The 27,779-nt window shown below is 38.3% G+C and overlaps 2 protein-coding genes across 6 annotated transcripts in view; one reads left to right on the plus strand and one right to left on the minus strand.

Annotated features, from left to right (window-relative positions):
- Nucleotides 1–18,267, minus strand: part of LOC111325789 (uncharacterized) — a 57,268-nt gene extending 39,001 nt beyond the window's left edge. The window contains exons 1-18 of one of the 2 annotated variants that reach the window (XM_088731856.1): nt 18,003–18,267; nt 12,854–12,915; nt 12,493–12,588; nt 11,473–11,550; nt 10,884–10,976; nt 10,278–10,378; nt 9,880–9,963; nt 8,409–8,524; nt 6,719–6,831; nt 5,443–5,583; nt 4,943–5,124; nt 4,421–4,562; nt 3,783–3,964; nt 3,160–3,283; nt 2,333–2,427; nt 1,750–1,915; nt 681–862; nt 1–26 (exon numbers count right to left, since the gene is read on the minus strand). The exon at nt 1–26 is cut by the window's left edge and continues 149 nt beyond it. In XM_088731856.1, coding sequence (XP_088587982.1) covers nt 1–26; nt 681–862; nt 1,750–1,915; nt 2,333–2,427; nt 3,160–3,283; nt 3,783–3,964; nt 4,421–4,562; nt 4,943–5,124; nt 5,443–5,583; nt 6,719–6,831; nt 8,409–8,524; nt 9,880–9,963; nt 10,278–10,378; nt 10,884–10,976; nt 11,473–11,550; nt 12,493–12,588; nt 12,854–12,915; nt 18,003–18,084 — 2,065 coding nt within the window. In that variant the 5' untranslated portion in view covers nt 18,085–18,267. Of the gene's footprint in view, nt 27–680; nt 863–1,749; nt 1,916–2,332; nt 2,428–3,159; nt 3,284–3,782; nt 3,965–4,420; nt 4,563–4,942; nt 5,125–5,442; nt 5,584–6,718; nt 6,832–8,408; nt 8,525–9,879; nt 9,964–10,277; nt 10,379–10,883; nt 10,977–11,472; nt 11,551–12,492; nt 12,589–12,853; nt 12,916–13,582; nt 14,125–18,002 lie in introns of those variants that run through there. The other variant, XM_088731857.1, reaches the window with a different exon arrangement.
- On the plus strand, nt 14,895–26,955 carry LOC111325790 (monocarboxylate transporter 10). Of its 4 annotated transcripts, none has more exons than XM_088731859.1 (5): nt 14,895–15,417; nt 21,595–21,862; nt 22,686–23,248; nt 24,379–24,748; nt 25,304–26,955. In XM_088731859.1, the coding sequence occupies exons 2-5, from the start codon at nt 21,655–21,657 to the stop codon at nt 25,552–25,554; spliced, it is 1,392 nt and encodes a 463-aa protein (XP_088587985.1). In that variant the 5' UTR covers nt 14,895–15,417; nt 21,595–21,654; the 3' UTR covers nt 25,555–26,955. The 4 variants fall into 4 exon arrangements, with proteins under 4 accessions (XP_088587985.1, XP_088587986.1, XP_022785416.2 ...); XM_088731860.1 differs by lacking the exon at nt 14,895–15,417 and adding an exon at nt 18,715–18,868; XM_022929681.2 differs by lacking the exon at nt 14,895–15,417 and adding an exon at nt 19,634–19,791.
- The last annotated feature ends 824 nt before the right edge of the window (nt 26,956–27,779 follow it).

The following is a 27,779-nucleotide window of genomic DNA, read 5'->3' on the forward strand; positions in this document are numbered from 1 at the left end:
CTAATTCACCACGCAGCTCGCTGAGACTAGAGAAAACATAATAACCATGGTGACCACTGAAGACTACTTTTTTTTTATTCACTTTGACAGTTTCTTATAAGTCGATTCACAGGTAAGAGACACAAGAAATGCACAACGAAACTCAAGTAGATCAGTCAGATAACTGTTTTCAAAACTCGATGTGCAAAGAGTGTTTGCAGGGTAGGGGTTCGGGACTACCGAGAAACAAATCCAATTGAGTAAACCAAACAAAACATCCGAGTTTAGGAACTCCATATCATCCCTAGATCCCTCTACGATGAAAGTGATATAAATCGAATTTCGGCGTTTAAATCAAGCGTTAATGAAAACAACAACGAAGGAGGCGGCGTGGCCGAGTGATTAGGGTGCTGGACTTGTAATCCGGTGTCTCGGGTTCAATTCCTTCACCCTGCCACTCACTGGATTTGTTCTCGGTTGTCCCTAGTTCAACTCCTCAGCTGCGCTCTGCAAATAGCCCACTGGTCTGCCTCCTGCCAGTGGGGATTTTCAAGTACTTAGTTAGTCTACATTGTGGCTGAGAAGCTCCTAAGGGGAGCTTCAATTAACGTATATTATAATTATTATTATTATTATTATTATTATAATTATTATTATTATTATAATTATTATTATTATTATTATTATTATTATTAACAAACCCCTCTTCTTCGTCGTCGACAAAATTTCTCATTTCATCGTAGTGTTCCTGTAATTGAGCCATGTTACGTGTAATGTTCTCCTTCTCGTTGTTATCAAACAGGTCATCTTGTGAGAGCTCTCTGCCGTACAAAATGACGTCTTGCAAGAATGGTTCACCATCCTTTAATTCAGAATCACATTCCTGGGAAGAAAAAACTCTCTGTAAAAGGTTGATTCAGAATGAATCTCTTGATGTCACCTTATTCGTATTCTAATCAGACAAATAAATGAAGAATAAGACTTCCTGATGCCAGACGCGAAACTCACAACCTGACAAATACTTAACTGTGTATTGCCAAACCAAAAATACAGGAGAGAAATACTACAAACTTGTTCGTCTATTATGTTTTGCATTTACTTCAACTCCTTACGAACTGGTAAGTCAGTTTTGTGCGTCTCAGTTGTAAAATCATCGTTTTGTTAACTTCGTCAGAAGCACTTGGCCTTATCTCATGTCTTTGTTCTCTCGTTTGATTAGGAACTATAAATTAATTGATTTTGGCGTGTGAACGAAGTAAAGTTAAAGTAGTTTGATTCTCTTCCCGAAATACTTTATCTCACGGGTAAAAGACGTAACTCACATTTATAACAAATTAAATTGTTGACAAAGTAATCCGAGGAAACATAACAAATCTCAATGAAGAACTCTGCCTGATTTTATATTGGTTAAACATCAATCATGAGGTCCTTAATCTTTCCATATCAGTACCTTTACAATGTTTTGTATTGGTTAAACATCAATCATGAGGTCCTTAATCTTTCCATATCAGTACCTTTACAATGTTTTGTATCGGTTAAACATCAATCATGAGGTCCTTAATCTTCCCATATCAGTACCTTTACAATGTTTTGTATTGGTTAAACATCAATCATGAGGTCCTTAATCTTTCCATATCAGTACCTTTACAATGTTTTATATTGGTTAAACATCAATCATGAGGTCCTTAATCTTTCCATATCAGTACCTTTACAATGTTTTATATTGGTTAAACATCAATCATGAGGTCCTTAATCTTTCCATATCAGTACCTTTACAATGTTTTGCTGGTCCTCGACCCCCTGGAGGTCAATTGGGGCACCAGAGGATTTCAAGTTCTCCAACTTTCCTGTGCACTTCTGCAACACCAACTGAACAGCGTTTATTTTATCCCGTAATGTGGCAAGTTTAGCGTCCTTCTCGGCCTCTCTGTCGCGGCTAGGAGGAAACAATAAGCGTTAGATTTCTCCTTACTGTTGGAGACACGGTGACCGAAAGGCAATCGCGCTGAACTCTGTACCGAAAGGTACGGGTTTGAGACATGACCCGCTGGTCATCGTGTCGTGTTTTGGGGCAACACAACTTACTCTCACTACACCTCTCTCCCCAGCCAGAAGTACAAAAGGGTTTACCTGTGAACTGTCAAACAAATGTAATGGGAAGCCGTAGTGAAAACTAGAAACGGACCAGCATACCACCCCATGGAAAGCAGCAATATTATCAGTCAACTCGAGCTATGGAAACCAAGATAAGTTACAACGGAGTTAACTGAAGGTTCGAGAACACATCTTACCACTCTCCATGAGATTTACTTTATCATTTGTTTTTGATATAACAGAGACAGAAAGGTCAAACCTGTCAATCTGATCGGCGCCATCAACATGGTCATCGTCGAAATCAACGAGGTAGTGAACATTGGGTTGCGACTCAACAGAATGTTGTACTTGTGGCTGTAAAATGACAGAAACTGTACATTAAGACCATGCCAACTAATTGGTCTTGTAATTCAGCTTTTATAACTTTGTCTTTTGTACAACTATCAAGCCAATTACTGACAAACAGAAAAGATCCTGGTTTTAACAATACATCATTGATAAAAGTCTAGGACGAGATTTGACCTTTGCTATAAAATACTGGCAGATTTAAATGACCACAAAAGTCGGAAGGCACTTTAGTCTTTACCGCTTTTCACGAATGGTCAAAATTGTAATACAAAGAACCATCGGCAACAAGTAAAGAAATCTAAAAATTCAAAATTCAAAATATTATGTACCTATGACTAAGAGAAAAGGCTAAACGGAAAAATTTCCAGTTCGCGGTTAATACGAAGGGACAAAGCGCAGCAAGGTCCGTTTGCTATGTCCAGGAGCCAGGTCCACCTAACTCAGTGAATACGCATTTTATTATACGACAGTCGTTCTTTCTTTCCTTTTTCTTCTTTTCTTCCCACAGGTAGTATCTCGCAGGGCTGTAAGGCCCTGCTCGCAACAACGCGTACGGTCGTCATACGGAAATTTTTTTCCTGATGTCTTGTTTTTCGACAAATGCGTTACTCGGCCTTTCGAGTCATATGAAGATAACTAAGACCTAAGCGCTATCAAAAAACCTGTGTACTCTCTTTAAATTATGTGCATTAATATAGATTGCATTTATCTTAGAATAGAAACTTCTTTGATACTTACTTGTATCTCAAATGTACTAAACTCTGAAGGTGTTGATTCAACATTGTCTTGAGAAACTTGGACGAGAAGTTCCGTCTCACCGTTTTCATATGCGGGAGAAGGCTGGGCTAATTTGTTCTTCAGTCTGCAAACAAAGACGCGATACACAGCTTTAACTAAACACTTCGCGACAACTCTATTATTCTAACTACATCCAAGAAGGCGTCACTTTGGAGATGAGGCTGATTTTAGTTTGTATCTTTTCTAGTTCAATGCGTTGCGTATAATCACGTGCTCGTAATAGTAAAATCTGAGGGAACAATCTGCACATATTTGGCATACTTTTTTCACGAAGAAATTTCATAGGCATGTGAAATTTATCTTGTGGAAATCATGCAGAAGTCACATGGTGAAGGGCTTTAGTATAGAGTCAAGGAAGTAGTAACGTGGAAACTGCAAAGTGCGGTATTTGCTGTAAATGCTCATGGGTTACTTTTCACTTAAGTTAAGCTTCAAAATTTTTAAAGCTATAAATCTCTCATTAGCCAGTCTGAAAATTAAAAGGGATAGTCTGTTCCCTTTTTTAACTTAGTGATCTTTAACTGAATCTAACGTCAACACAAAAGTTTCTCATCATATCTTACTCTTTGTCTTTTTGAACAGCCTCCGATGTCATTGTATCCCAGTTGATGTTAAAATCTTTCAGCTTTCCTTGCAATATCTCACGGTCTTCTTCGTCAATGTGAGGCTCCCGGCAGAGTTCGTCGACTTCACTAACGACCCGATCGACTTCCTTCTTTTTATAATCGATCCGTACCATAGATCCCTAAACATAAAACAAGATAAAGAAAAAAAGAACAAAACAAAACTTTCTAAATGGCTACATAACCAACGAAAAGTAACAAGCCTTAAATATGAACATCTTGTATGGTATAGCTCGGTTGTAGTGGCACCAGTACTTGGACATGTGAGCTTTTTTCTTCGGGCAGAACTTTTTTGTTTCTCTTGTTCTTTGACTCTTCATTTTGTTTCGTATATTACACATTGTTGCATTGAACTGGCGTGCGAGCTGATCTAAGAGTGCCAGTCGGACCAAACTTAATACTTCTTTTTTGCTCCATTTCTATCAAGAAACTACAAAATTGCTAATCCTGGACGTCTGCGCTAGACATATATGGCTCGATACCGAGAGGCTGTCTTGGAGGTGATTGAGTTGATTTCTCCCAAATAATTTTCGTCTAGTACCCATGAAAAATTAAGGCCATGAGTAAGTGCTGCTTACCTCATGATCATCGATCTCTCTTCTGATCTCTGCTTGGCTCTGGCTTTGTCCTCTTTTCGATATCTCATTTCTCGTTTGCTGTATCCACGAGTTGTAGGTGTCAATCTGTTGCTCCCTTGGCGAAACGACAGCCCCGCGACACCTGAAAAAAGAAGGAATACCATGGTTTAGAGAAACTAATTTGGCAAGTTACTTTTTCACCCTTGCATTTTGCTATGGCTGGAAAAGTAGCTCTCTTGAGTTCTTCTTTGAGTTGGAACTGGGCTTGAACGTCGAAATAAAGAGACTTAAATATTCGAAAGGTCTGTTCACACTAATCATGGGGGCAATTTTGGAATCCCGATATCGAAATGCGTCTAACTGTATATCTCAATGTTTAGAGTAGGCGTGGATAATACGAATATCAATTTCACAAAAGTCTCTTTTGGTTCACAAAAAAAATATCATTATGTGTGTGTAAATATCAACGACTTAAAAACAACAAAAACGAGCTCTCCCTATTTTAAGATTGCCTTCTATTACCGTTTATGAAGTCTCTGTGAGAGAATTTCCAGTTTTTCCCATCGATCGTGGAGTAGGAGTAATTGGTTTTTGATCTCTGTTCGATGTGTCTCGTCTGTCTTGTCATTCATTATTAAAGTCTCGCCCATATCTACTACATCTCCCACGTCTTGGCGATGATTTGTAATGTCATCCATCAGAGACTGGGAACGACACAGGAAAAGGGAAAACAAGGTAAGTAAGTTTCTTATGTTAGCTCCACCTATTGTTACTAGAAAATGAAAGTTCAGGTGATTTCCTTCATCGTATCATCCCATCGAGTCCAAGTTTCATACAAATACGTACTGTTCAGACCTAACTTAGGACTAGTCAAGGGCATTTAAAACCTCGTGAAGGAAGAAAATAACCTTTCTGTGAATCAACAATCAATGCAAAGGCAAAGTGATTCGTTTGAGGTTTGTGTATTTATGCAAGAGCCTTCAACCAGCAGCTTTTTGCTTCTCTGGATTATCCACACTAACCTTTGATTTGCTGTAATCGTCTAAAGGATTACCAAACCGGCCAGTAGATTCTAATTTGTTGGAGACCAAGGTCTCTTCTTGTGAGATGTACGCATTCAGGTCTCTCAGAGATGCTCGGTAAGCTTCAAGACCCGCCAAATCCTGATAATGAAAAAAAAAGTACAAGTTTACTTCAAAGCTGAGCAATTTTGAATTGAATGATAAAAGTACAGAAATCCTTTGTTGCAGCGGCTCTAATTTAAAGCGCTTTTAGTTTGAGGCTAATCAGCCAATCAGAGCGAACGAAAATATCCGGATCCAATGAGAACTAGAAGAAAAAAATAAGTCAACCACCAAACGCGCACAAAAACGCACGTGCATGACCAAGTCGCGATCGGTTTTGGCTTTGCATCTGATTGGTCGAGAGGGTGTCGCAAATTTTATGGACCAACCAGAGATCTTTTGTCACGTGCTCTTTTCTTCGCTTGAAGCAAGCTGGACGTATTTACTTCGGTTAGTTACTCCTTCTGATTTATCTCTTTCTTTATCTCTCTGATTAGTCAATTCCTTTTTTACTTGTTTTTGTCGCTTAACCAAATTCAGTGGAAATACTTTAATAGAAAAAGGTTTTTCAAATCTAATTTGCAACATGATTTATACTTCTGTTACGAATAGAAAAGCATTTCGGTCAAATAGAAAGCTTTTAAAACTCTCTTCTAATGTACCGATGGACTAACGAAAGTTGTCTGCAATGAAAAGCATACCAAAATGTGGCGATCTGATTGGTGCGAGACACATACTTTAATGCGGCGATCTGATTGGTACGAGATACATACCCTAGTGTGGCGATCTGATTGGTTGGAGATACATTCCCTAATGTCGTGACATGATTGGTGCGAGATACACACCCTAATGCGGCGATCTGATTGGTGCATGATACATACCCATGTGACAATCTGATTGGCGCTAGATACCTACTCTAATGCGGCGATCTGATTGGTGCGAGATACACACCCTAATGTGGCGATCTGATTGGTTCGAGATAGTTACCCTAAGGTGGTGACCTGATTGGTTCAAGATACACAACCTGATGCGGAAATCTGATTGGTGCGAAATACATACCCTAATGCGACGATCTGAGTGGTGCCAGATACATACCCTAATGCGGCGATCTGATCGGTGCAAGATACATACCCTGATGTGGGATCTGATCGGTGCAAGATACATACCACTCGATACACTAACATAAAGTTATTTTTATTAAAAAAATAATAATTCCGAAAGAAGGAAAACTTACGTCTAGTTTTCTTCTCTTCTTTCCTCCTTGTGGCGAGTATTCTCTCAAGCCGTGAAATAAACTGGTCAAGTACATGATGATCAACTTTTTATCTGGCTTATCCACATCAATATCTTAAAAAAAAAAAAAGTAAGGACAAACATGAATCAAATAAGTTTTACTTAAAAACCAAACATTTATTAAGCTGGCCATAAGTTCGAAATTATTCCAAAGACAGAGGTTACTCGCAGTTTTTTGCATATGAAACAATCAAAATAGATGTTGGCGTTTGCGTCCCTTGGTTTGGAGTTATCGAACTGTTGGAACCAAGGAATTACAACTTATCTCAACAATTTTGATCTCAAAACGAGTTGCTTCGATGCATTCATTACAATATGAACGAGATTTGGGCTAGACAAAAAAAATATATTCACTGTTCTCTGTTTAAGAATGGATTAAAATGTGGCCTTCGACAAACACACTGAAATCAATTATCATAGGCGACAACACAGACAATTCACCACAGAAATTTCTTAGTTATCAAATCCTAAAGGTACGGAAAAGGAAAAACCGTGCTTTAATTCGCGAGTACCGACATTTTATTAACTTTCTTCATTCTCTGCAAACTAAAATAGGTGATTCAATTAAAAATGCTTCATCCATGACATTTTTTGAGGAAATATCACCATGTGAATTGAAAACAATTTGCGTTGTCACTAACTGATGAGAGTGTTTGCTTGTAAATTAGTCAGTGGAAAATGTCTTTAATATTTTTTTCTAGTTGGCAATTTTTTCAAATAAGAAATCAGAAAATTCTAGTACAGTAGTCTTTCTTTAACCTTGAGATGCATGGAGAGTTTTTCTGGTATACATTATTTTCTTCTTAATGGACGTTCCAATTTATTTATTTTGTTTTTGATCAAAATGTCGCCTAATTTTTGTCCCTGATGCACTCTCACAGGTAATTAGGCCTTAAACAGGAAACCAGCATTTCAATAAAAGTTTGGAAAGATAGCCGCACCTTGAAATGAGGATGACATACATAAGATCATAAAATTCGAGGTCAATAAATATTCAGTTGGCAAAAAACCAAATCAAATCGCACTGAAGAGACGTTTAGATTGCAGAAGAAGCTTAAAAGATCTCAAGACCTGCCTCTGACTGAGAAAAAGTAGGTTGCTTCGTATTTTTATTTTATTAGCAATTTTTGTTGTATCAAGTGAGAAAAACTCTCTAATATACTTAAAATGTCTAGCTGAAAATCGAGATGTAAATCACAAGCTGACATATGCATGAGTACCGTGAAGGAAGAACTGTCGCACATTAAGTGTAGTTGTTCTCCAATTCCAAATCGAAATGTTCTGATAGTATTGCCCGCACACTTTTGACGAACATGTACACTTAAATGAAGCGTATAAAGTTTCAAAGTTAAAAAAAGAACCTGACAGCTAAGAAGGCTTAGAATGTGTTTCATGCGCTAGGACTTAATGATGCGTTTTACTTAAAAAGAATTAAATCGTAATCATGAACACAGAAATCTTTAGAGGCGTTGCAGTTTATGAAAAGGATCGACTTTGGATGTGTTCCCTCAAAACGCGCAAATTAAGATAGCAAAATTTATAATAGAGTTTCTCATTTAGAATCGATAGAATTGAAATTGGGTCAAAACAGAAAAAACAGGGATATTTATAAAAATGTTGAATTAACTCACCTGCTGGGTCAAGCAACTTTGGAACTGAAAACTCGTCATTCGCTACGTTAAACGCGTGATCGAGGTTCGTTTTGTTGTCATTTTTTAAAAGGCTCTCAAAACGAAACAGTTCCGGCCTGGAAAAAGAGAAAAAGAAAGAAAAAGTTAGGGGAAAAGGGGTTTTTCTAAGAAACAGATAGATAAAGCATACTTAGAGTTGTCTCAAAAGATTGGATCGCTTTAATTAGTAAGGGGCTTTCTAGCACTACATGTAATCAGATACAATGTATATATGAAGTTCATATATTTTGAACTGCGGTATTAGATACGTATGATGCACGATCCTCGCAGTAGAGAGCGCTATTTATGCAATAGCGAAAATCAGACCTGAAAAAAATCAGGCCTGTACGGGGATTCGAACCACTGACCTCTGCGATACTAGTGCAGCGCTCTACCAATTGAGCTAACAAGCCAACTGGGAGCAGGCCGTTAAGTTGATTCGTAATAAACCCGTGATGATAAATCAGATACAATGTATATATGAAATTCATATATTTTGAACTGCGGTATCAGATACGTATGATGCACGATCCTCGAGGTAGAGAGCGCTATTTATGCAATTGAGCTAACTTTATATACACATTGTATCTGATTTATCATCACGGGTTTATTACGAATCAACTCAACGACCTGCTCCCAGTTGGCTTGTTAGCTCAATTGGTAGAGCGCTGCACTAGTATCGAAGAGGTCAGTGGTTCGAATCCCGTACAGGCCTGATTTTTTTCAGGTCTGATTTTCGCTACTGCATAAATAGCGCTCTCTACTACGAGGATCGTGCATTATACGTATCTAATACTGCAGTTCAAAATATATGAACTTCACATATACATTGTATCTGATTTATCATCACGGGTTTTTTACGAATCAACTCAACGGCCTGCTCCCAGTTGGCTTGTTAGCTCAATTGGTAGAGCGCTGCACTAGTATCGCAGAGGTCAGTGGTTCGAATCCCGTACAGGCCTGATTTTTTTTAAGGTGTGATTTTCGCTATTGCATAACTAGCGCTCTCTACTGCGAGGATCGTGCATCATACGTAACTACATGTAATGGTAATAAAGAAATTTTGGTGGAAGACAGAACCAGGGGAAATCCTATCATTAAGATTAGCCTTTCCGCTATTCGATATCAATTTTCCCTTTTTTTTTTTTTCAACTTCTCTTTGAGTATTTGGTAATAAAATAAGAAGAGAGAAAAACGCAGAGAAAGATAACACCATGTGGCGGGGTGATAGTACGCATTCCTAGTAAAGTAGTGCGGCGGGGTTAGGAGCCAAATACTATTCCCAGGCTTCGTGCGCCATTTGAAATCAAGATGGCGGTCTCCATTAAAACCGCACAAAAGAAAATTGACTAAAACAAATTCTCAACGGGGCCATAGATATAAAAAATAACTGAAATAAAATTACTTCATAGAAATGACACAGATTACTTACTTGTGAGAATGGATGATGGCGTTGAAAGCCAAACCGTCTCTCCAACTTGTTGTGAAGTCTTTCAATTTAACGGAATCCTCGTACCTTAAAGGAATTTTTAGAAATCCAAACTCATCAGACAAGTAAAGACGATACATAATGATATTCTACCTTAGAAAAATAGTAAAAACTAACACCTAGATATCTGAACTATCAAAATAAGAAAAAATTCAGAAAAGAATATAGTATATACACTGTAACGAATCGAGTCTCAGTTGGCGATAATATATACCGCTACATTTTGGTCTCGTTGGTCACTTGGCGAGATTTTATTTGCTTTGACTGTATCCCTTTGACCTTGAACTCGGCCTTTGACGTTTCACCTTGGCTTATCAAATGCACATCATTTTAGGCCTCACCCTTCAAGTGATGTCTGACACCAAGAAAGCAGTTTCTTCTCGACTTGAAAATCTTTGACGCCGGCATCCCCAGCGTCATCACCAGTAATGACACCTTGCACCTGACAGAAATTGAGAAATATCAGAGGTCCCTAAATGTTAGTTTTGAAACGCTATTTATTTCCTTTGTACCTTAGATTATTGCTTAAACACCGACTGTTTACGCTTAGTTAACGTTTATCTACGTCACGGTTTATTTTAGTCGATTACTGTAATTGGTGTGAAATTGTTACGCAATTTATGTCAGTCACTCGCTTCGGGTGTCTAGGAATTCCAAACTAGGTGTACATTTGTGACACCTTGCAAGTTACGGAGTTGCAGTTGGTACGAACTAGTTTTTTCTTTTTCACGGGTTACCCTTCGAATAAAAGTCGAAGGGGAGAAACGAGAAACCGCAACTTACAGTAAGGATCCAAAAGACGAAGTCAGTACGATAATAACTAAACTCTTCTGTGTCTGGTGGGTTTGGAAACTTTACAGAGTCCAGTAATTTATAAAGAATGAAAGACAAAATTTCACTCGCCTGGGATTAAGAAAGACAGGTAAACCCAGGGTTACATAGTGTACCTGGAATCGTAGAATAATACTCCATATAAGCCCAAGAATAGTCGTGCTCTTTCCGTCGACGATGTCGTAATTGCTGATCCCAACAAGCTTGACCTAAAAAATCATTTTCAGAAAAATGTGGTTATATTAAAAAAGTGCAGTCTTCCCAATGAAAACGAGTTTTGATTGTGCGATGATAAAAAAGGAAATCAATTTCACGTCGAAAGGTTTGCGCTTACACATACCCTGGTCTGCTTAAGAAAGCAAAAGTTGTGGGTATCACACAAACGACCATTAATAAGCTAAAAGTACGGAATCATCACCACCAACCACAGTATAAAGACCAACATTTGAAAATATATTTAAGGGTAGAAAATGGCCAAGAAAAAAAAGCCTGAACAACACATTAAAAGATACAATGTCTGATGTCTTATTCAGTGCATTCATTACGAGCGTGGAAATTTATGCGTCGATCAATTCGAAACTTCAACATCCCCTCCCTGGGCAACCCCTTTGGGATGGAAGAGGGTCAAATGTCCGTGGACTGCCTTGGATGGAATGTTGAAGCTTCGAACTGATCGGTGCATCAGTTGCAAAAATGCGTACTTACCCTGTTTTTTTCCAACACTTTAAGTGCTGTGGTCACATTAGTGAGTTTATGAACACGCATTCGGCCTTTCTCTCTTTTCTGTTGAAAAAAAAAAAACGTTTTTTGGGGCGTTATAACTAGCTTACTTTAGTGGTAGAGAAGAAAGTCTGGCAATTATTTTGTAAAGATGCTTTTGACATTGCCGATCCTAGCAGTGTGCAGGACGCGTATCAAATATGATCTTCGTAATGAGCCTTGCTCACCATAGAGTCTCTGTGGGTCAGCGGTAGAGCATCGGAGCGCGGGATCCGAAGGTCTGAGGTTCGAATCCTCATGGGAACTCAGAAATGTTTTCACTGTCCCACGCTCGTGACAAGACGGAAAACATCTTTGTATCCGGCAATTATTGTAAGTCATAAGAAGAGTTTGTAAATTATAAGTAAAAAACAAGTAATTCGCAAACTCTTCCGCTGCCCTTACAACTGAGATTTTGTTCCGAGGCCTGTGGTGTTAGAAATGAATAAAAAAAGTTCTGAAGCCTCCTTCGCAGCTGTCACACTCAACGCATTCTTACCCTACAGGCGTGACGTAGCCAAAAAAAGGCTGCGAAACCAGGTGACTTAGAGTTTATCGAATCCCAGTTAACTAATAATATCTAATCGTAAATCTAGTACACACGGATATGCGGGCATTCATTGGTGAAGAATACCAGTATATTTTGCTATAATCAGCTCTCGGAAGGTGAAAGAAGGTTAATTAGTTTATAGAACCGCTAAGATCAGCCAGTAAAGACCATGTGCCTTACAGTCCCGTTTCAGCTTACTAGCGCGGTCCTCAGACAGCAATGCAATGTCATAAACTATTTGCAACCCTAGATAAAGACAGGCATTAAGTAAGCAACAGCACTTATCAACAACAAAAAAGGCTTAAACAATATCAACAACAGCAAAACATAACAGAAAATCAGCGCGGCAAAGTTTTCTTTAGCCAACTGTTATGTACATTCATCGCGTAACGAAACATTGGTACAACGAGACTTACCAAAGTTGTTCCCAAGAGGACCTCCAACAGAGAAAGGAAAACATGTCCATCTCGAACTTCCTCGATAAGATCCGTCACCTCTAAAGGTGGTACGGCCTGCACAACGTTTGAGAAAAAGCAAACATCATTGTTCGTCACTGAAACTGTTTTCAAAACAACGTTGACAACCAAGGTAGTGATGGAATGCGAGAACATACGTATGAAGAAGAACAAAAAATGCGCATGTATGTATGCACCGACACCAAAAGATGAATAAAGAGTCGTGAAATTTTTTCGCACGAAAGCCGCCAGGGAGCTAAGCGAAAATCAAAATGGCGGCGACTGGGTCACAAATTCGTTTCCTTCGGTGGTTTGAGCTTACCATTGCAAGCTTGGAGTTGATCCACTTTCGGAATGTCTTCTTATGAATTTCCTCTCTCTGTCCTTAATATTGAGAAAAGAAAAGTATGTATATCAAACAAAGCCACGTGACCAATCACGTGAACCATCCATTGTACATTTGACCAGCTCTTTCTCTTGTAGCGTTCAAGCACATCTTTAAAAGACGTCACTCACTGTTCCCTAAAGTTTGATGTTCTCCCTTGTATGTTCCCGACACCGCCTTTACAGGAGATCATGAGAATTTGCGGCTAGATAAACTTTAAGTCGTCGATCACAATTCAGTTTAACTGCTCATCTAATTTCTGAATTGCACATCATAACGTCGGGAGAATAAAGGAAGTGATATCCAACTAAAGAAATTCTTGATTGCTTTCAAACAATTTCTCTTAATCAGCACCTTAAGAAACGCATACAGAACAGTATGGAGAACACGAATGTAAAGGATCGATAGATGCTATACAAAATTGAAATTGCCATATGGTGTTACTTCTTCCTAAACCACAAATCGCCATCTTTGCTATGCTGGTTTACGATATAAATACATTACTGTTATTGAAATCCCTTATTTAACAACTGCAAAATAAATAACCCTTAAAAATAACTTGGTAATTTGCAAGTCTACGAAATTACAAATAGTGAAAAAAATTTAGTGAACGGAACTGCTCGAAGACAAACGATTTCATCAGTAAAGAATTAAACTGAATATTACCTCGTCTTATGCAAACCATTTCATCACCAACAGATGCGATCATCCTCAACTGTTTTAGTTCTTTCGTTTTATCTGTTCCGTCGTGACGTATATCATTCGAATGAAAAAAAGATGTCTTCGTTCCACTTCGGCCTCAACATTCATCATCCGCGTCACGATTCGCAAACAAATACCGCCCAAAAATTTCTTAATATTATTTTCTTGCAATGCAGAAAAAAACAACTCTTCTACGAAAACCAGCTGGTTCTCATCTGTTGCATCAAAAGATGAATTAAGGCTTCCCCTGACGACCGCCTCGTATGTTCTGTATTTCAACTCAACTTACTGACAATTATCAACATCAAATTACATAAACATAGTTTGTTTCAAGCTGAAGTTGTAAGCCAGTCTTGAATAAAGAATACCAGTTTTAGATTAAACAAGCTGAGACACCTACCGGAATATACATAATTCATTTTCCGACAATTATACACTTTGATAATAGTAGGATAATCACCCAGGTGCCTGAGATTACCACACCAAATTTATTAATTCTGAAACATCCAAAAAACTTTTAAAAAATGCACTCACACACACACACACACACGTACAAGCACGCATATTACAAGAGGTGTAAACTTGCGGCCGAAAAACTGTATTATGATCTGCCTGGATGAAATTTTTTTTTTTCTTTTTTTTTTTTTTTAACGCAGGTCATCTCTTTCATACAAAATTTCAGTTTCATGCAGTAAAAGTAGAACACCACTTACATATCTTTGCATCTGCCTTGTGTTTTTTGGGGGCTAATCGACTAATGCGTCTGTAAGTTGATATAAAAAGTGACGTTTGGTGTAGGATGTAAATTATGAGATGGAAAAAAACTCAGAACGTGCAAAACGTAAATGTACTCCCGACGTCGCCTCTGCGCCTTTTTCAGTCAAAAACTGAAATGTTTTTGCTACACAGTTCCTGCAAGTTCTTTCGCTTTGGGAACAGAACCTATTTCTTTTTCAGTTTCAGAAAATTTATTTAGATTTCTATCGCACAAATATTTTGTCGCAAGCGATTAAGCGCGTTTTATCAAAAGATATGTGTTTAACAGCTATTTTTGACTCTTGTCTGAAGGCAAACTTTCGTATGACCCAAACTTTTTATCGCTGCAATGCCATGATACTGTCATCTTTAAGTTTATACTGTACAAGCCGGGGTTATAAATTCACGAAATCATCGTCTGATAAAGCAAATTTCTCTAGGCGTAAAAATTATGTAAATTACGACAAAACACGCATGTCTCCCAGCACACTGAGACTAAATTTAGTTAAAATATCCCCCTTTAGATGAGTTGTTCTAAAAAATAATATATCAAAAATGTGCTGCAAGTAAGTTGATTAACGCTAACTTATAAGAAAAATATTTTGCCCAAAATACAAAATAGCCGAACAAAACACGGAGTCAAAACTGATAATCAGTAACTACGTGACAAGGACAAACTGTTTTAAGATGTAGCTGCTTTTTCCCGAAGTTTCTATTGACATTTTGCAAGTAAAATGATAAAATGATATACTGGTGTTGACGTTAAAAGGATAAACGCATATTCGTTATTTAGGTCAGTTATCGCTAATCTGTCGACTGAATAGAGGACAACAGGAGACAAAGTTTCCTACGGCTTAGTCGTTACACCACTTATACCGACATACTCCCTCGCTATAGTGGTCAGCATTTTGTTGATTAGAGAGCAAAGTTTTATTTCAGAGACATCTTCAGAGTAATGCATAAAACGCATCGTTTTAACGGAGCTGATATTCGGAACATGTCTGCGGAAACAAAGAAGAGGAAAATGCAAACAAGTTTATACGGTCAGTCTTACAGAAAATACACCTTTTTTCTTTGGTCAAGAAGCTTAACCGGTTGCTTCATGTCGATCGATTTTTATATTACGTCTCGGCACATTTTTTCGTGGCTTCGCCAGTTTTTCTCACTGTAGTAAGTTTTTCACATTTTCGGACTAAGTATTAAAGTCTGACATTAATCAACAGCTGGATATGTCTATCGCGGTAGCTTTCCCCAGCCTTTGTTGCGTTTTGTTTTAACAACAAACATCTTTTTGCCCTTTAATTTGGTGAAAGCTGATTGTGTTTTCCGATCAGCTACACAGACACCATGAAAAAGATAACCTATGCTTGGCTCGTGGGAGTCAAACCTACAATTATATGTCGTAGATTCGGTAACATTAAAACTGTTTTGAACGCGTGCCGACCATACTCTAGCGTTTGACCACAAGAAGTTCCAAGTAACTAGATTTGGTCATTACACTTTTGTGAGTCCCAATGGCAAACATTATCATTCGATTTTTCCTTTTACCATAAAAAAGAAAAAGAAAAGAAAAAAAGAAGTGAAGAATCTGTCCGAGGCGTAACATTCTGCGAGCATTCTAGCAAGCGGAAATATCGATGACTAGATTCCTTGCTGACCGGCGCTTATCGACTATTGCAGGCTCAGGTATACGCTCTAAACAAACGAAAATTAAATATAAAATGATTCACAGTAATTTAAGTTTCATTAAAGACTGTACTTTCAATTATCTTACAGGTAAGAGGGGCGGGGGAAGACAATAAAAAATTGCAAGATACCTAAGGCTGCCTATCCTTAATTCATATAAAACGTTTGATAAGGTCAAATTTCACATACTTGAGACACTTAGAACAGAATTTCTCGAAAAGAGATTGGGCAAGAGACTGGACTTTTTTGTACTGAGTCTATGATTATGATATTGAGTTATTCTTTTAAAGCATAGAGACTGCAGGTCTAGCAGAGCTAAAATTACAGCCGAACGCTCATCAAAAGAAGTTCAAAAAGAGCCGCTTTGATGCATTTCAATGGTACGTGGAGGCCGAAAAAAAAAATAAAAAATCAACAAAGCTATGAAGAGTAGACAGTTTTTCTTCCCCCGCAAGAGGGTGTTTCGTTGAGCGATTAACCTTGTCTTACGAACTGACAGCGAACGCAAAACTTCGTTTTCCTGCCAGGGGCGAAACCGGAACTTTTTTAAATCAAGAGGTGGCACTTGTCTGAAACCCCAGCCATCAATATTACCCTGTTTAAAACTTAAAAAGTGGGTCTCGTGTTAAATGCATGGTCTATACTAGTTAAACCTTGCCCGAGGGTTTAAACATATCAGTGATTTCCATTAAGTGCCCTGTTTTTTAAACATAGTTTTCTTGCTCCGAACGTATATTTGGTAAACAAAACATTCAGTAGTGCACACTGTCTCTTAATTCGCTTTTAGGACTGAAATAGTTTATAATAAATAAATAAATAAATAAATGAAAGAAGTACAGTCGCCAAGTCTTTCTAGAAAGTTGAAATACGTCGTTGCTGTGATCCGAAATATTTGTTGTGCATCAAAACAGACTTACATGAGTTGAAGATGATACACAGTTTTACCTCTCGATATAAACTTCGTTCAATGATTTTTTGGTAAAAAAAAAGCAGTTTTTGAGATTAAGCAATAAAATAATATTCATTAAGACTAACAGTTGCGAAACACCGTTTGGGGGGGCCGAACTATCTCGAAAACAGCCGACGTAAGCCGTTGCCTAGTCTGTATCTGAAAGCGCCACAAGGGTGCAAGAAAACCATTTAGATGTCTCCAGGGCATCTCAATATGATAACAACTGATTAACTAATAAGATAAAAATGGCGTTTGGTATGGAACGCTTTCGAGCTGGCATCACCGAGCAACTCAAGTGTCATTGTCATTCTATTTTGTAATCAGTGAAGGATGGAACGCATTCAACTTTGAAACAGGGAACTTTTAACAGCTGATTTGATCCAGAGAATGCAACATGTAGGCATTTTTCAACGTGTCAATCTTTAAGAGCGAAGTGCACAAGGAAAAAATATCCAGTTTCGATGTTCATCTCTTAACTGTTCGCAGAAATATTGCTGACAAGGCACTTAACACTTCATGTTTTTGCAGAACACTGCCATTAATTTACCGACAAAACTATGCAAACCATTTCACAATCTGCGACTTTAGCGATTGCTAGTTAACAACACAGAAGAAATATCGATTCGAAGGATTCATCATAGAACTATAGTTCATTGTGGTAGTTAACGCTTGAAGATACGGCGTAATAAAGTTAATTTTATATCTGGACGTTTGACCTTACACTGAAAGTTGACGACAGATGACAAAATTCAGACCAAAAACGAATTTATATCATGTACAAAAGGTTAACTCTCCAATGGGAGCTGCAGAAACTCCAACTCTAAATAACTCTGCAACAGATTAAACACTAGCAAGACAGAGAAATTTAGGGCAACAAAAAGGAAACAGCATACCACCATTGCAAATGTTTGTTCAATTATTTAAAAGCGCACTCAGTGGGCACGTAGTCTACGTAATAACATTTTAAACAGCACAGCCATGTTTAAATACCTGTCCGCTCTCGAATGGTTTGCTTGAATATAGCTGACTCTCGGGTCTCGCTTTGCCTCCGAAGCGACTCTTTAGCCGCCATCTTTGCGAGGTCCTCGTCCAACGTGGAATCTTTTGCAGTATCCGAAGTTAAGAAACCTCCCTGCGAAAGTCTATTGATGAGGGTAGCTTTCTTCACAGGTTACGCAAGGATTCCTCGCATACTTGTGATATGTAAATTTTGCATTTGAAAGGCGCTTTACGAGTTTAGCAAATACGTATGAATAACAAAGGCGTTAAAACAAAAATAAACAAAAGGAAATCAAAGGCGGGAAATGCTTCAGTTAACATGGACAAATAACAAATTCCCTAACGTCTAGGAAACGTCATCTTTGAATGTCATTAAGCAACCTGGAATGCAATCAAAGTCAATTGTGCTGATTAAAAACGAAAATAGAAAGATACTCAAAATTTGAATTACCGATGAGCTCGTTGCTCCATCTCGATGGGGAGCCTACAAGGTTGACGCTCAAAGTTTGCGTTGTGTGACAAACATCACGCAATCTCACACAGGCTGCACTACTAGATGACAGTTCGAAACCAACGTTTGTGATAAAAACAAGAAAACACATCGGAGGCTTCCTTTACATTTCGCAAAAAATAGCTGAAGAATAAGTTCAAAGTGGTGTCTTTGTTTTAAATTTTTGCGCAGGGTAAGCAAGGTCAAATAACTGTCCTCTGCTTCATTCTGTCAGTTCTGACGAGGCTGTGTTCCTTCCGGTGGCAGGGAATTTCCTTCCTGTTCTTCAGATAATTGTTCTGGTTGAGGATACAGGTTCAAACCACTGATTTGTGGACAAGCAACATCTAGGAAATATTTCGTTTCTGTAAGTGTAGTTAGTAGAAAGAAATATCGTTGACCTCTAATAGAAACGTTCAAACACATCCTCTCCCCCTCTCTCCCCCCCCCCCCATCCAACGCTTTTCAGTAACACGCAGTTACTTTTAGAACGTGATGGAAAACCTAAATGAATAAATTTAATACTCATATAGTTCTTTATAATTATATGATCTAATGCGCTTTACAATAAGTTCAAAAAATATCTAAAAGAAACCTGCAAGGAATATGATGGTTAATTTACAAAATGAAAACAAAATTATATTTAACAATAAATTAAAAAGCAATGAAAAATCTATATAGTACATAATCTAAAATGTTCACGCAATTAACAGTGTGCTTGTTTAAAAAGATGCGTTTTCAGTTGTTTTTTACAAATATTTACACTACTCACAGCTCTTAGGCTTTCCGAAAGAGAGTTCCATAAAAATGGGACAGCTACCGAAAAAGCTCTGTCACCAGTGGTCTTGGCAGATCTAAAAAATGACTAGTTTAAAATAAAACAACTGAAAAAAACAAATCAAAAAAACAATCATCAGATTTACGAGTAAATTTACGAAAGAAAAAATCGATCTTGCTATAATCACAAGTTGAAACGCTTGATATTATCAATACAACGAGAGTAAAAAATTTCCCTTCACATAAGCCTAGATTTTTTTTGTCTGTTTTAGAAGGCAAGATCTAGAAGTTGGCTTAGTTTGGTCCGTAATTCAGAATCCAAGAGTCCATGCCGATATATTTTTCGGAGAGTGTTATTATTGCGTCATCTGTCCCCTATTCCTTCGCACGGTCTGTCACTTTGCCAAACTTGTAGCGTAAAATAGAAATATCTTCTTCGTGGACTGTCTAAAATTAGTACAGTAGTGAATCTACGTTCGTAGCCGTTTTTCATTTATTGAACAGGTCATCAAGGTAAGAGTGACTTAATCGTATGAAGTATGTGGAAATATGCGAGAGGGTTAAACTGAAGAGGTCCGAGTGAACATTTTCATGCTTCGCGAAGACGCTTCGAAATAGCAAGTTGCTTAATTTGGCCAACGCACGCTAGTCAATTATCTTGAAGAAACCGCGAGTGAGAAATAATTGTTTACAGAGATGTTGACCATAGTAAGTTTATTGTAGAGCTTTTTTTGAAAATAACTCCGTACTTGATGAAATGTTATTTTAAAGGAATTAAATTGCAATTTTATGTAAATCCAGTTTTGAACACAACTAAAAATTCTGAGACGTGTATCGCACAATTTCAGTTTTTGGAGGGAATCGAATTGATCTAGCTCTCGTAAGGTTTTAAGAGTGAAAATAGGATTTTGTCTAGAGCGATTTATGTTTGTGGACAAAAAGAAATATTCACATCAATAAAAGCTTGCCACATCATAAAAGTCTCGGTCTCGCTCGAAAATTATTTGTTACTAAAGATATATTTTTTCCGACCGGTTTGGACCTGGCATAACGCACTCGTTTAAGAGGACATTTTGTTTCGATTTTAATCCTAAATTTTTTTCAGTGATTTTTCAAATACATTACATGCAGCGACGGAAAGCATGCTTTTAACCTGCTGCCATTTACCAATTATATATGTTGAATATTTTTCCTTAATCGCCTGAAACGTTAGTTCTTGCGTGAATTTTCCCAAAATCATTTCTCTTAGTATAGGTACTTATTGTACAATTTAAAAAAGGTTTTGTACAGAAATTCATTGATAAGTCCAATTAGGGGGTTCTATTCTTACTCAAAAGGCAGTCATGAAAATCTTATAATTTAACAGTCATTCAGGAAAACGCTAGTGTCATTATTCTTGCCAAGAGAAGCAGCAAAAAAGTTGAAGTGCAGTAAATTGTGTTTGCAAAGTGTTGCTATACACTGCCACATTAATCTCCATGCAATATTTTAAAGTTGCAGCTGCTGTTAGCTAATGCTTTCCCCTTCTGTGAAGCCAAAGGAGCCATTTGATTCATTTGCATAATAGAATTTTCACAAAGAGCATAATTTCCTGTTAGCCTGCAGATTAGATCAATATCTCACTGGATACAAAAAGCTATTTTGATTATTTATTTCTACCTTGCAAAATTCTCATGCAAATTTTTGCAAGAATTAATATGAATTAATAAATTACCTCACCAAGCTAAGGTTTTTTTAAAAGGACAAAAAAATCATGGCTTTTAAGATGTGAAAATCAATTTAATGTTTCCAAACAATATGCTGCTGTGCAAGGACTCCTCTAGGGTCATGAATTGTAATATATTTTTTATTTTTTTGGATGAATCTGGACCTCAGCTGTCTTTTAGCAAAAGGGAAAAGTAATTCAACCATGTCAAGGTTACTCACAAGGAAACTTCAGCTTAATTGCTTTACCATTTTATCTTTTCCTTCTCAACACAGTTTACATCCAGCCAGATTCAAAGAATGCACTTGTGATTTTCAAGGTCAAGGGTTTGATCACCTAGCTGGGCAGAAAAACATATTTTAAGTTTCTTAAGAAAGCAGAAACAAAATTAAGTTTGAATATCCCTCAGAGTATTATTAACTCCAATTTGGAGGTAGTTGACATTGTTTTCTATTGAATGTATGCGATGATCTGGTTACTGCATTCAAAGAGCAACTTCTGCTTACTATTTATACACATTCTAAAGATGAGTCTGATGTTTCTTTTTTAGTTTATACACTATTTTGATGAGTACTAGTAAGACAGATTCTTCAAAACTTGCTAAATTACAGATCTATAGGACCATGGCTTCCATTTTCCAATGACAAAGAAACAGGTTAGTCAGGATAAAAATGGAGGATAAAGAACAAATGGTAGATGGAGACGATGATGCTATGGAATCAGAACTGGAGGGGAGTGAAAAGCCTGAGGGAGGGTGGGGTTGGGTGGTTTGTTGTGGTACCTTCAGCGTCAACTTTATAGTGTTCGGTATTCATAACTCATTCGGTGTGGTGTACGAGTACCTGGTAGATGAACATCACATGGGAGAAGCTGAGACAGGTAAGGATGATAACCCAGTGGGTAAACCTGACTGAGAGTTCTTTACTGTAAAACAGTCGCAGATTTTGACTTTTGACCTTGAGCCAAGCAGGCGCGTAACGTGGTCATTTTTTCAAGTACACACAAGTACATATGATCTAGAAACCTAAGTAAACTGAGCGAAAAATACTGCATTCTTTATTTCTTGTTTGAAATAGTTGTGTGAATACAAGCAAAGAACAAAGCGTCTTGCCCTTATTTTGAGCGAACTTGGCGCAAACACAACATTTTTTTCAAATTTTTCTGGTCACTTCAAGTACGCACATGTGTATATATATATGCGTAGAGGACACTATGCACCTGCCAAGAAAGGGGGCAGGGGTTGTGTGTGTACACCTGCAGGCTTTCTTTTCTTTCTTTTGCAATTATTATTTCACCCAAAATAAGGGGGGTCTTGCCCCCCCCCCCCCCCCGGGTCCCTCCCCTAGATCTGCCAATGTAAATTACACACTGAGTTTTACCCATGTTCATTTGAGTGCCTTAGTTAAATCAAAGATAAAAAAAGGAATGTTGCATAATTTGTAGTACAGATTACAAAGACAACATTAGGGAGATCTCTAGTTTTTTTCCATGCATGTGGAGTTGCTTGAAATGAGTGATGCAGAATGAGTCAGTCCCTTATCATTGTCCAATTTCATCCTTAATTTCTACTTGTAATGTACATTGAAATGGCTCGTGTTGTGAATCATTAGCAGCATTAGACAACATTTTAGGGCACTTTTTTATTAAGATATTTTCACTCACAAATATGACAACAAAGTATCTGTTCTTTCTTTCCTCATAGCTTGGGTTGGTGCAATGGCTGGTTCCCTTAACTTCTTGTGTGGTCCACTGACAAGTATTCTTTGTGATCGCTTTGGATTTCGTCGAGTAGCATTTGTTGGCGCCCTTCTATCTGTGACTGGACTTTTTCTTACGTCACTTGTGACTAGCTTGCATTACATGTACCTCACTTATGGACTTCTTTGGGGGGTAGGGTCCAGTCTTTCCTTTGTACCTTCCATTGTGATGTTAGGTGAATACTTTGATAAAAGACTGGCACTAGCCAATGGATTAGGTACAAGCGGGAGTGGAGTGGGTTCATTGGTAGCCTCACCTGCGATTAACTACTTACTGCGGGTCTTTGGATGGAGTAACTCTCTGCGCATACTCAGTGGGGTTGCAGCATTTCTTGTTGTGGCATGCTTCCTCTATAAACCGGTAAAAACAAGACGGCGTGAAAGAGCCGTGACAAAACAGTGCAGCCAGTTGTGTGACATTTCAATTTGGAGGAACCGGCCTTACGTAGCCTGGGTACTAACAGTAGCGTTATTCCAGTTCGGATATCCAGTCCCTTTCGTCCATTTGGTAAGTCAGGAGACTTTCATACTCTGTTTGTGTGTAGTGCCATGGGGATAATGAACAGGATATACTGGTAGCACTGAGGTCTCGTGAAGATTCGTTAGCCGTGTGCTCGTAACGTCGAGGAAATCATCGCTTTCACGCAGAAAAGAAAAACAGCAAAAATAAAGCGAAACATTACGAAAAAGTAGAAAATTCAGCAAAGTTTTATTTGGTTTTCTTCAGTTCTCTTTGAATCCTCCAGTTAGCCCAATGGATAGTGCGCTGGACTGTTGTGTAGGAGGTCGAGGGTTCGAGTCCCGGCCGGACCAACACTCAAGGTCTTAAAATAATTGAGAAGAATTTGCTACCTTTCTATAAAATCAAGAAATGGTTAGATATTCTAGTCTTCTCGGATAGGGACGAATAAATGGAGGTCCCTTCTCCTGCAGGGTTGGGGGCATTAGACGTTAATTTCCCACACACGAGATAACTGTGTGATGGATATCCTCCCCTGGGGTGGAATGGGTGGGTTTCCTGGGCCCGCAGCAATTGGCGCAAGCTGTTGCGGTGTCCCTGCCTGTCGGCGAATCTAATAAATTAGATTAAAACGTGACAAGACCTTTTAAAATGTATCTTGAAGTGACAAAAGCAAATTTAATGTGCAAGTTACATGAACAAAGCAAAATCAGTAGTAATGTGAAAAGAAAACCATTCAAAAACATTTTAAGTTTGTAGAACTTATTTATGGCTCATAATTTGTTTTAAAAAAAAAAGTCTGTGGAAGCGCAGTCTATTTAAGTAAGTTCGGCATTTGCTTGGAGGCTTGTATTTATCAATATTTTGCTTTCAATTACAGCACTTTTTGAGGGAGCAGGGATGGCGCAGTGGTGAGAGCACTCGTCTCCTACCACTGTGGCCCTGGTTCGATTCCTGGACCTGGCGTGACATGTGGGTTGAGTTTGTTGTTGGTTCTCGTCCTTGCTCCGAGGGTTTTTCTCCGGGTCCTCCGGTTTTCCTCCCTCCTCAGTGGACAAGAAGAGCCACCCAGTGGAATGTCCATTGCTAAATTATTATTTATTTATTTACTTATGCTAAAAGAGAAGCTTTCTTTAGTAATGTCAAAAAGTTATGTTCATTTGTATCCCTCTCGTCAGGTGAAATACGCCGATGACCTTGGTATCCCGCCTTCCAAAGGAGCATGGCTGGTCGGATTCCTTTCCATCATGTCTACTGTGGGGCGTGTGATTTTCGGAAAGATCTGTGAACTGCGATGGGTCAACAAGGTTTATGTTTACCAGTTTTCAGTGTTTACCATAGGACTTAGCACGATGATCTGTCCAATCACAGAGGGGTATGCGGGTCTCGTGACCTACTCTCTTGTGTTTGGTTTTTTCGATGGATGCTTTGTTGGGCAAGTGGCTGTAATCACCGGAGAAATTGCAGGAAAGAACAGGCTTTCGCAAGCAGTGGGAAATATGTTTGGGGTTTTGGCCATCCCTATGAGTTTTGGACCGCCGGTCGCAGGTAAGAACAGATCCCGAGCGCACGCTCGAAACAAATGAATGGGGGGAAATCAATTATTAACCAATTCTAATCTCTCTAGTTGAGTTTGTCCACTTTGGGTATTCTTCTGCGCTTTACTAAAAGAACAGAGTTCATTTTCACGGAGACAAATGTGTTTTGGGCCTGACTCAGAGTCTTTTAAGACCGAGCCGCTAGACGAGAGTAAAATGATTCTAAGAGGGACCCAACACATATTTTTTCCCAAGAACATAAACTGCATCACTATTATATTACTTTCAGGGACATTGCGAAAATGAAAACTAAAAAAAATAATAATAAATAAAACAGTCTGAACAATCACGGGAGCGAACGAGCGGTTGTCATACATTTTTTCCCGCCGAAATATCTCGTTTGGCCCACAAAGGCGCCACAATGCCTAACGAAATGATTGTAAAAGAAAAATATCCAACCATTCCTTTTCTTTTTTCTTTTTCTTCTTTCCTTTTTTGTTTTGCAAAGGACCAGACATGTAAAGTATAACTAAGAATTTCGGGCCTTTTTTTTCTGTTTATGCAGGCTGGCTTTATGAAGCTACAGGCTCTTACCACCAAGCATTCTTTGTGTGTGGGAGTGTGGCCATCATGGCTTCTCTACTTGTTTTCGTCGTGTCTCGGTTAGATCGAAATCAAAAAAGAGGAAGTAAAAATACGGACTTAAACAATGTATGCAGGTATGAAGTGAGTTTTGAAAGTGAAATGTCTACCATACTTGGAGAGACAACATCCCGTGAAGTCCTCATCGTCACAGACAAAGAAACTGTTCTGTAGTTGCATGTTTTGTATATCTTGCATGACCATGGATTTGAGATCTTTTATTAATGACAGAGCTCTCTTCGATTGAGTGTTATAGAACGAAAACCAAAGAAATCACAACAGCCAATCAGAAGAAAAGGGAAAAATCTGAAGGAGCCAATGCTAACTTAGAATTTAAAGCATACAAACTGTCTAAAGCGCGGGAAAATGTGAGAAACCAAGTCGCGGCTGCTTTCAGCTTTGCATATGATTGGTTGAGAGATGGTTGGCAATATTTTGGACCAATTACGAAACGCAGCAAGGCAAAACTTACGCAGTCTCGTATCACTATAGGCACTCAATCGTAAATTTTTTTGTAATCATTTAAATTTATTTGCTGGTGTCGTGTTTTAGAAGGTTTTTTTTTTTTTTCTTGTTCTTTCCACGTCACATTTACCCAAACCTTAAATTATGAGGTATAGATATACACGACTCTCCTGGTACTAAGGAAATTTGGATTCTAGCGTTTTTAACTTTTGCTGTATGTAACATGGACCATACCAATACATACAGCCTTGCTGTAAAAAAAGATTGACATACCGTAAATCCTCCAATACGTCCACCGGGGAGCCTATTTATTTCAGGTACTTTGGAAGGGGGACTGGCTTATTAGAGGGGGGCTTATTAATTTAGCCTGATGTTCACCACCAGGACACAATAGGATATGAGAGGGGGGGAGGGGCTTAATTAATTTCTTCTTCTAACGAGGGAGCGCTTATTAGAGGGGGTGGCTCATAAGAGCGAAGGGCTTAATAGAGGATTTACGGTATTTTTTAATTGGAATTATTTTTGTGGGCGATCAAGTGTTTTGAAAAGAGCTTTTGATAGTTGTCAGGTAGCAGTTGAGTGCACACTTTCTCTGAAAAAGCGCCTTTGTTACTATGAGTTACTTGAGCAAATATTTTACGTACTGTGGGGAATTTTTGGACAAATCCTTGCGTATTTATAAGAGAAATTGTAGTAGTGCAAACTAGGAACCTAACGAAAAATTATTTATCAAGACACTGCTAACATTTCTATTCATTGGTTGCGTATTTAGATAAACGTCGGTGTTATTGTATTATTCAAGCAAAAAGTTGTGGAATTATTTTACGTACCGCGAGGGAATGTTTTTACAAATTATTTGTTAACTTATTATGAAAAATTTCAGCAGAGCGTAAAATGAAAAAATTATATTTTAAGAGAACAACTATTTATTGAGACGTTATTCACATTTCTAGCCGCATGTTGCGATTCTATTTGCGCTTCAATTATATTTTAATGCGAAAAAAAGTGTACTTCTAATAATTTATTTTTGGCAGAGGTTATTAATTGTTATTAAGTTGGTATGAAATAAAGTTTCAGTTCCATGCAATAGGGAATTGATTATCATCAGAACTTGTTGCGTTGTTGTTGTCGTTTTTGTTTCTTTCTTTTTCGATCAGCGAAAAAAATGGGACAGGGACGAGAGGGTGAGGAAGAAGATGGGGTTGGGAAAGGGTTAGGGGTAGTCTTGTACCCAGACCTTCAACGGCGAAACGGTCAATTGCAGTCTGGGCTCGAGATTGGGTGGCTGCGTCTGCGCGTTAAGAAGAAACAGCTACGTTCAAGTAAGAATCTTGCATTTTGGCAAAGGGGCTAGGTTTTGGGGTGGGGATGAAGTCAAAGCGAAAGCCCCCATCGACCACTGAAAACGTTCAGTTTCAAATCGGCCGAGCCAAACGCGAAACAACTTATGGGAATTTTTCGAACTTAACACGTTTTGTTCCGACAAAGTCGTACAAAAGAAATGTAAGCATCCCAAGCAGCAAAGTGTAAGCTGTTCGCTAACAAGAATTCGTTGAAAGATAATAAATACGATAGGCCCCGTTTGGCGCGAAAATACGCACAGATATTTGTCCTTGGACATGATCTGTTCTTTGACCTCACAGTTTTCCTGGAGCTTCGCTCGGAAAACTGTTCGCGTCTCGGAACAGATAATGTTCGCGGAGAAATATCCGTTCACATTTCGCGCCATATGGAGGTTTTTGTTTATCATGACCATAATTTTACAGACGTGCGTAGCGTAGCACCCGGTAGCCACAGGGGGGCTCAGTGAAGCAGACAGAATCGTTCAGTATACGTGACTATTATATCGATATTGCATCATCCATTCGCATACATCACGCGACCTGACAAGATCAGAGAACATAAACAAAGAACAAAGCTGGTGGGACGAGGTC

This window comes from Stylophora pistillata, chromosome 8 (genome assembly GCF_964205215.1).
Source record: "Stylophora pistillata chromosome 8, jaStyPist1.2, whole genome shotgun sequence".
NCBI classification, from domain to species: Eukaryota; Metazoa; Cnidaria; class Anthozoa; order Scleractinia; family Pocilloporidae; genus Stylophora; species Stylophora pistillata.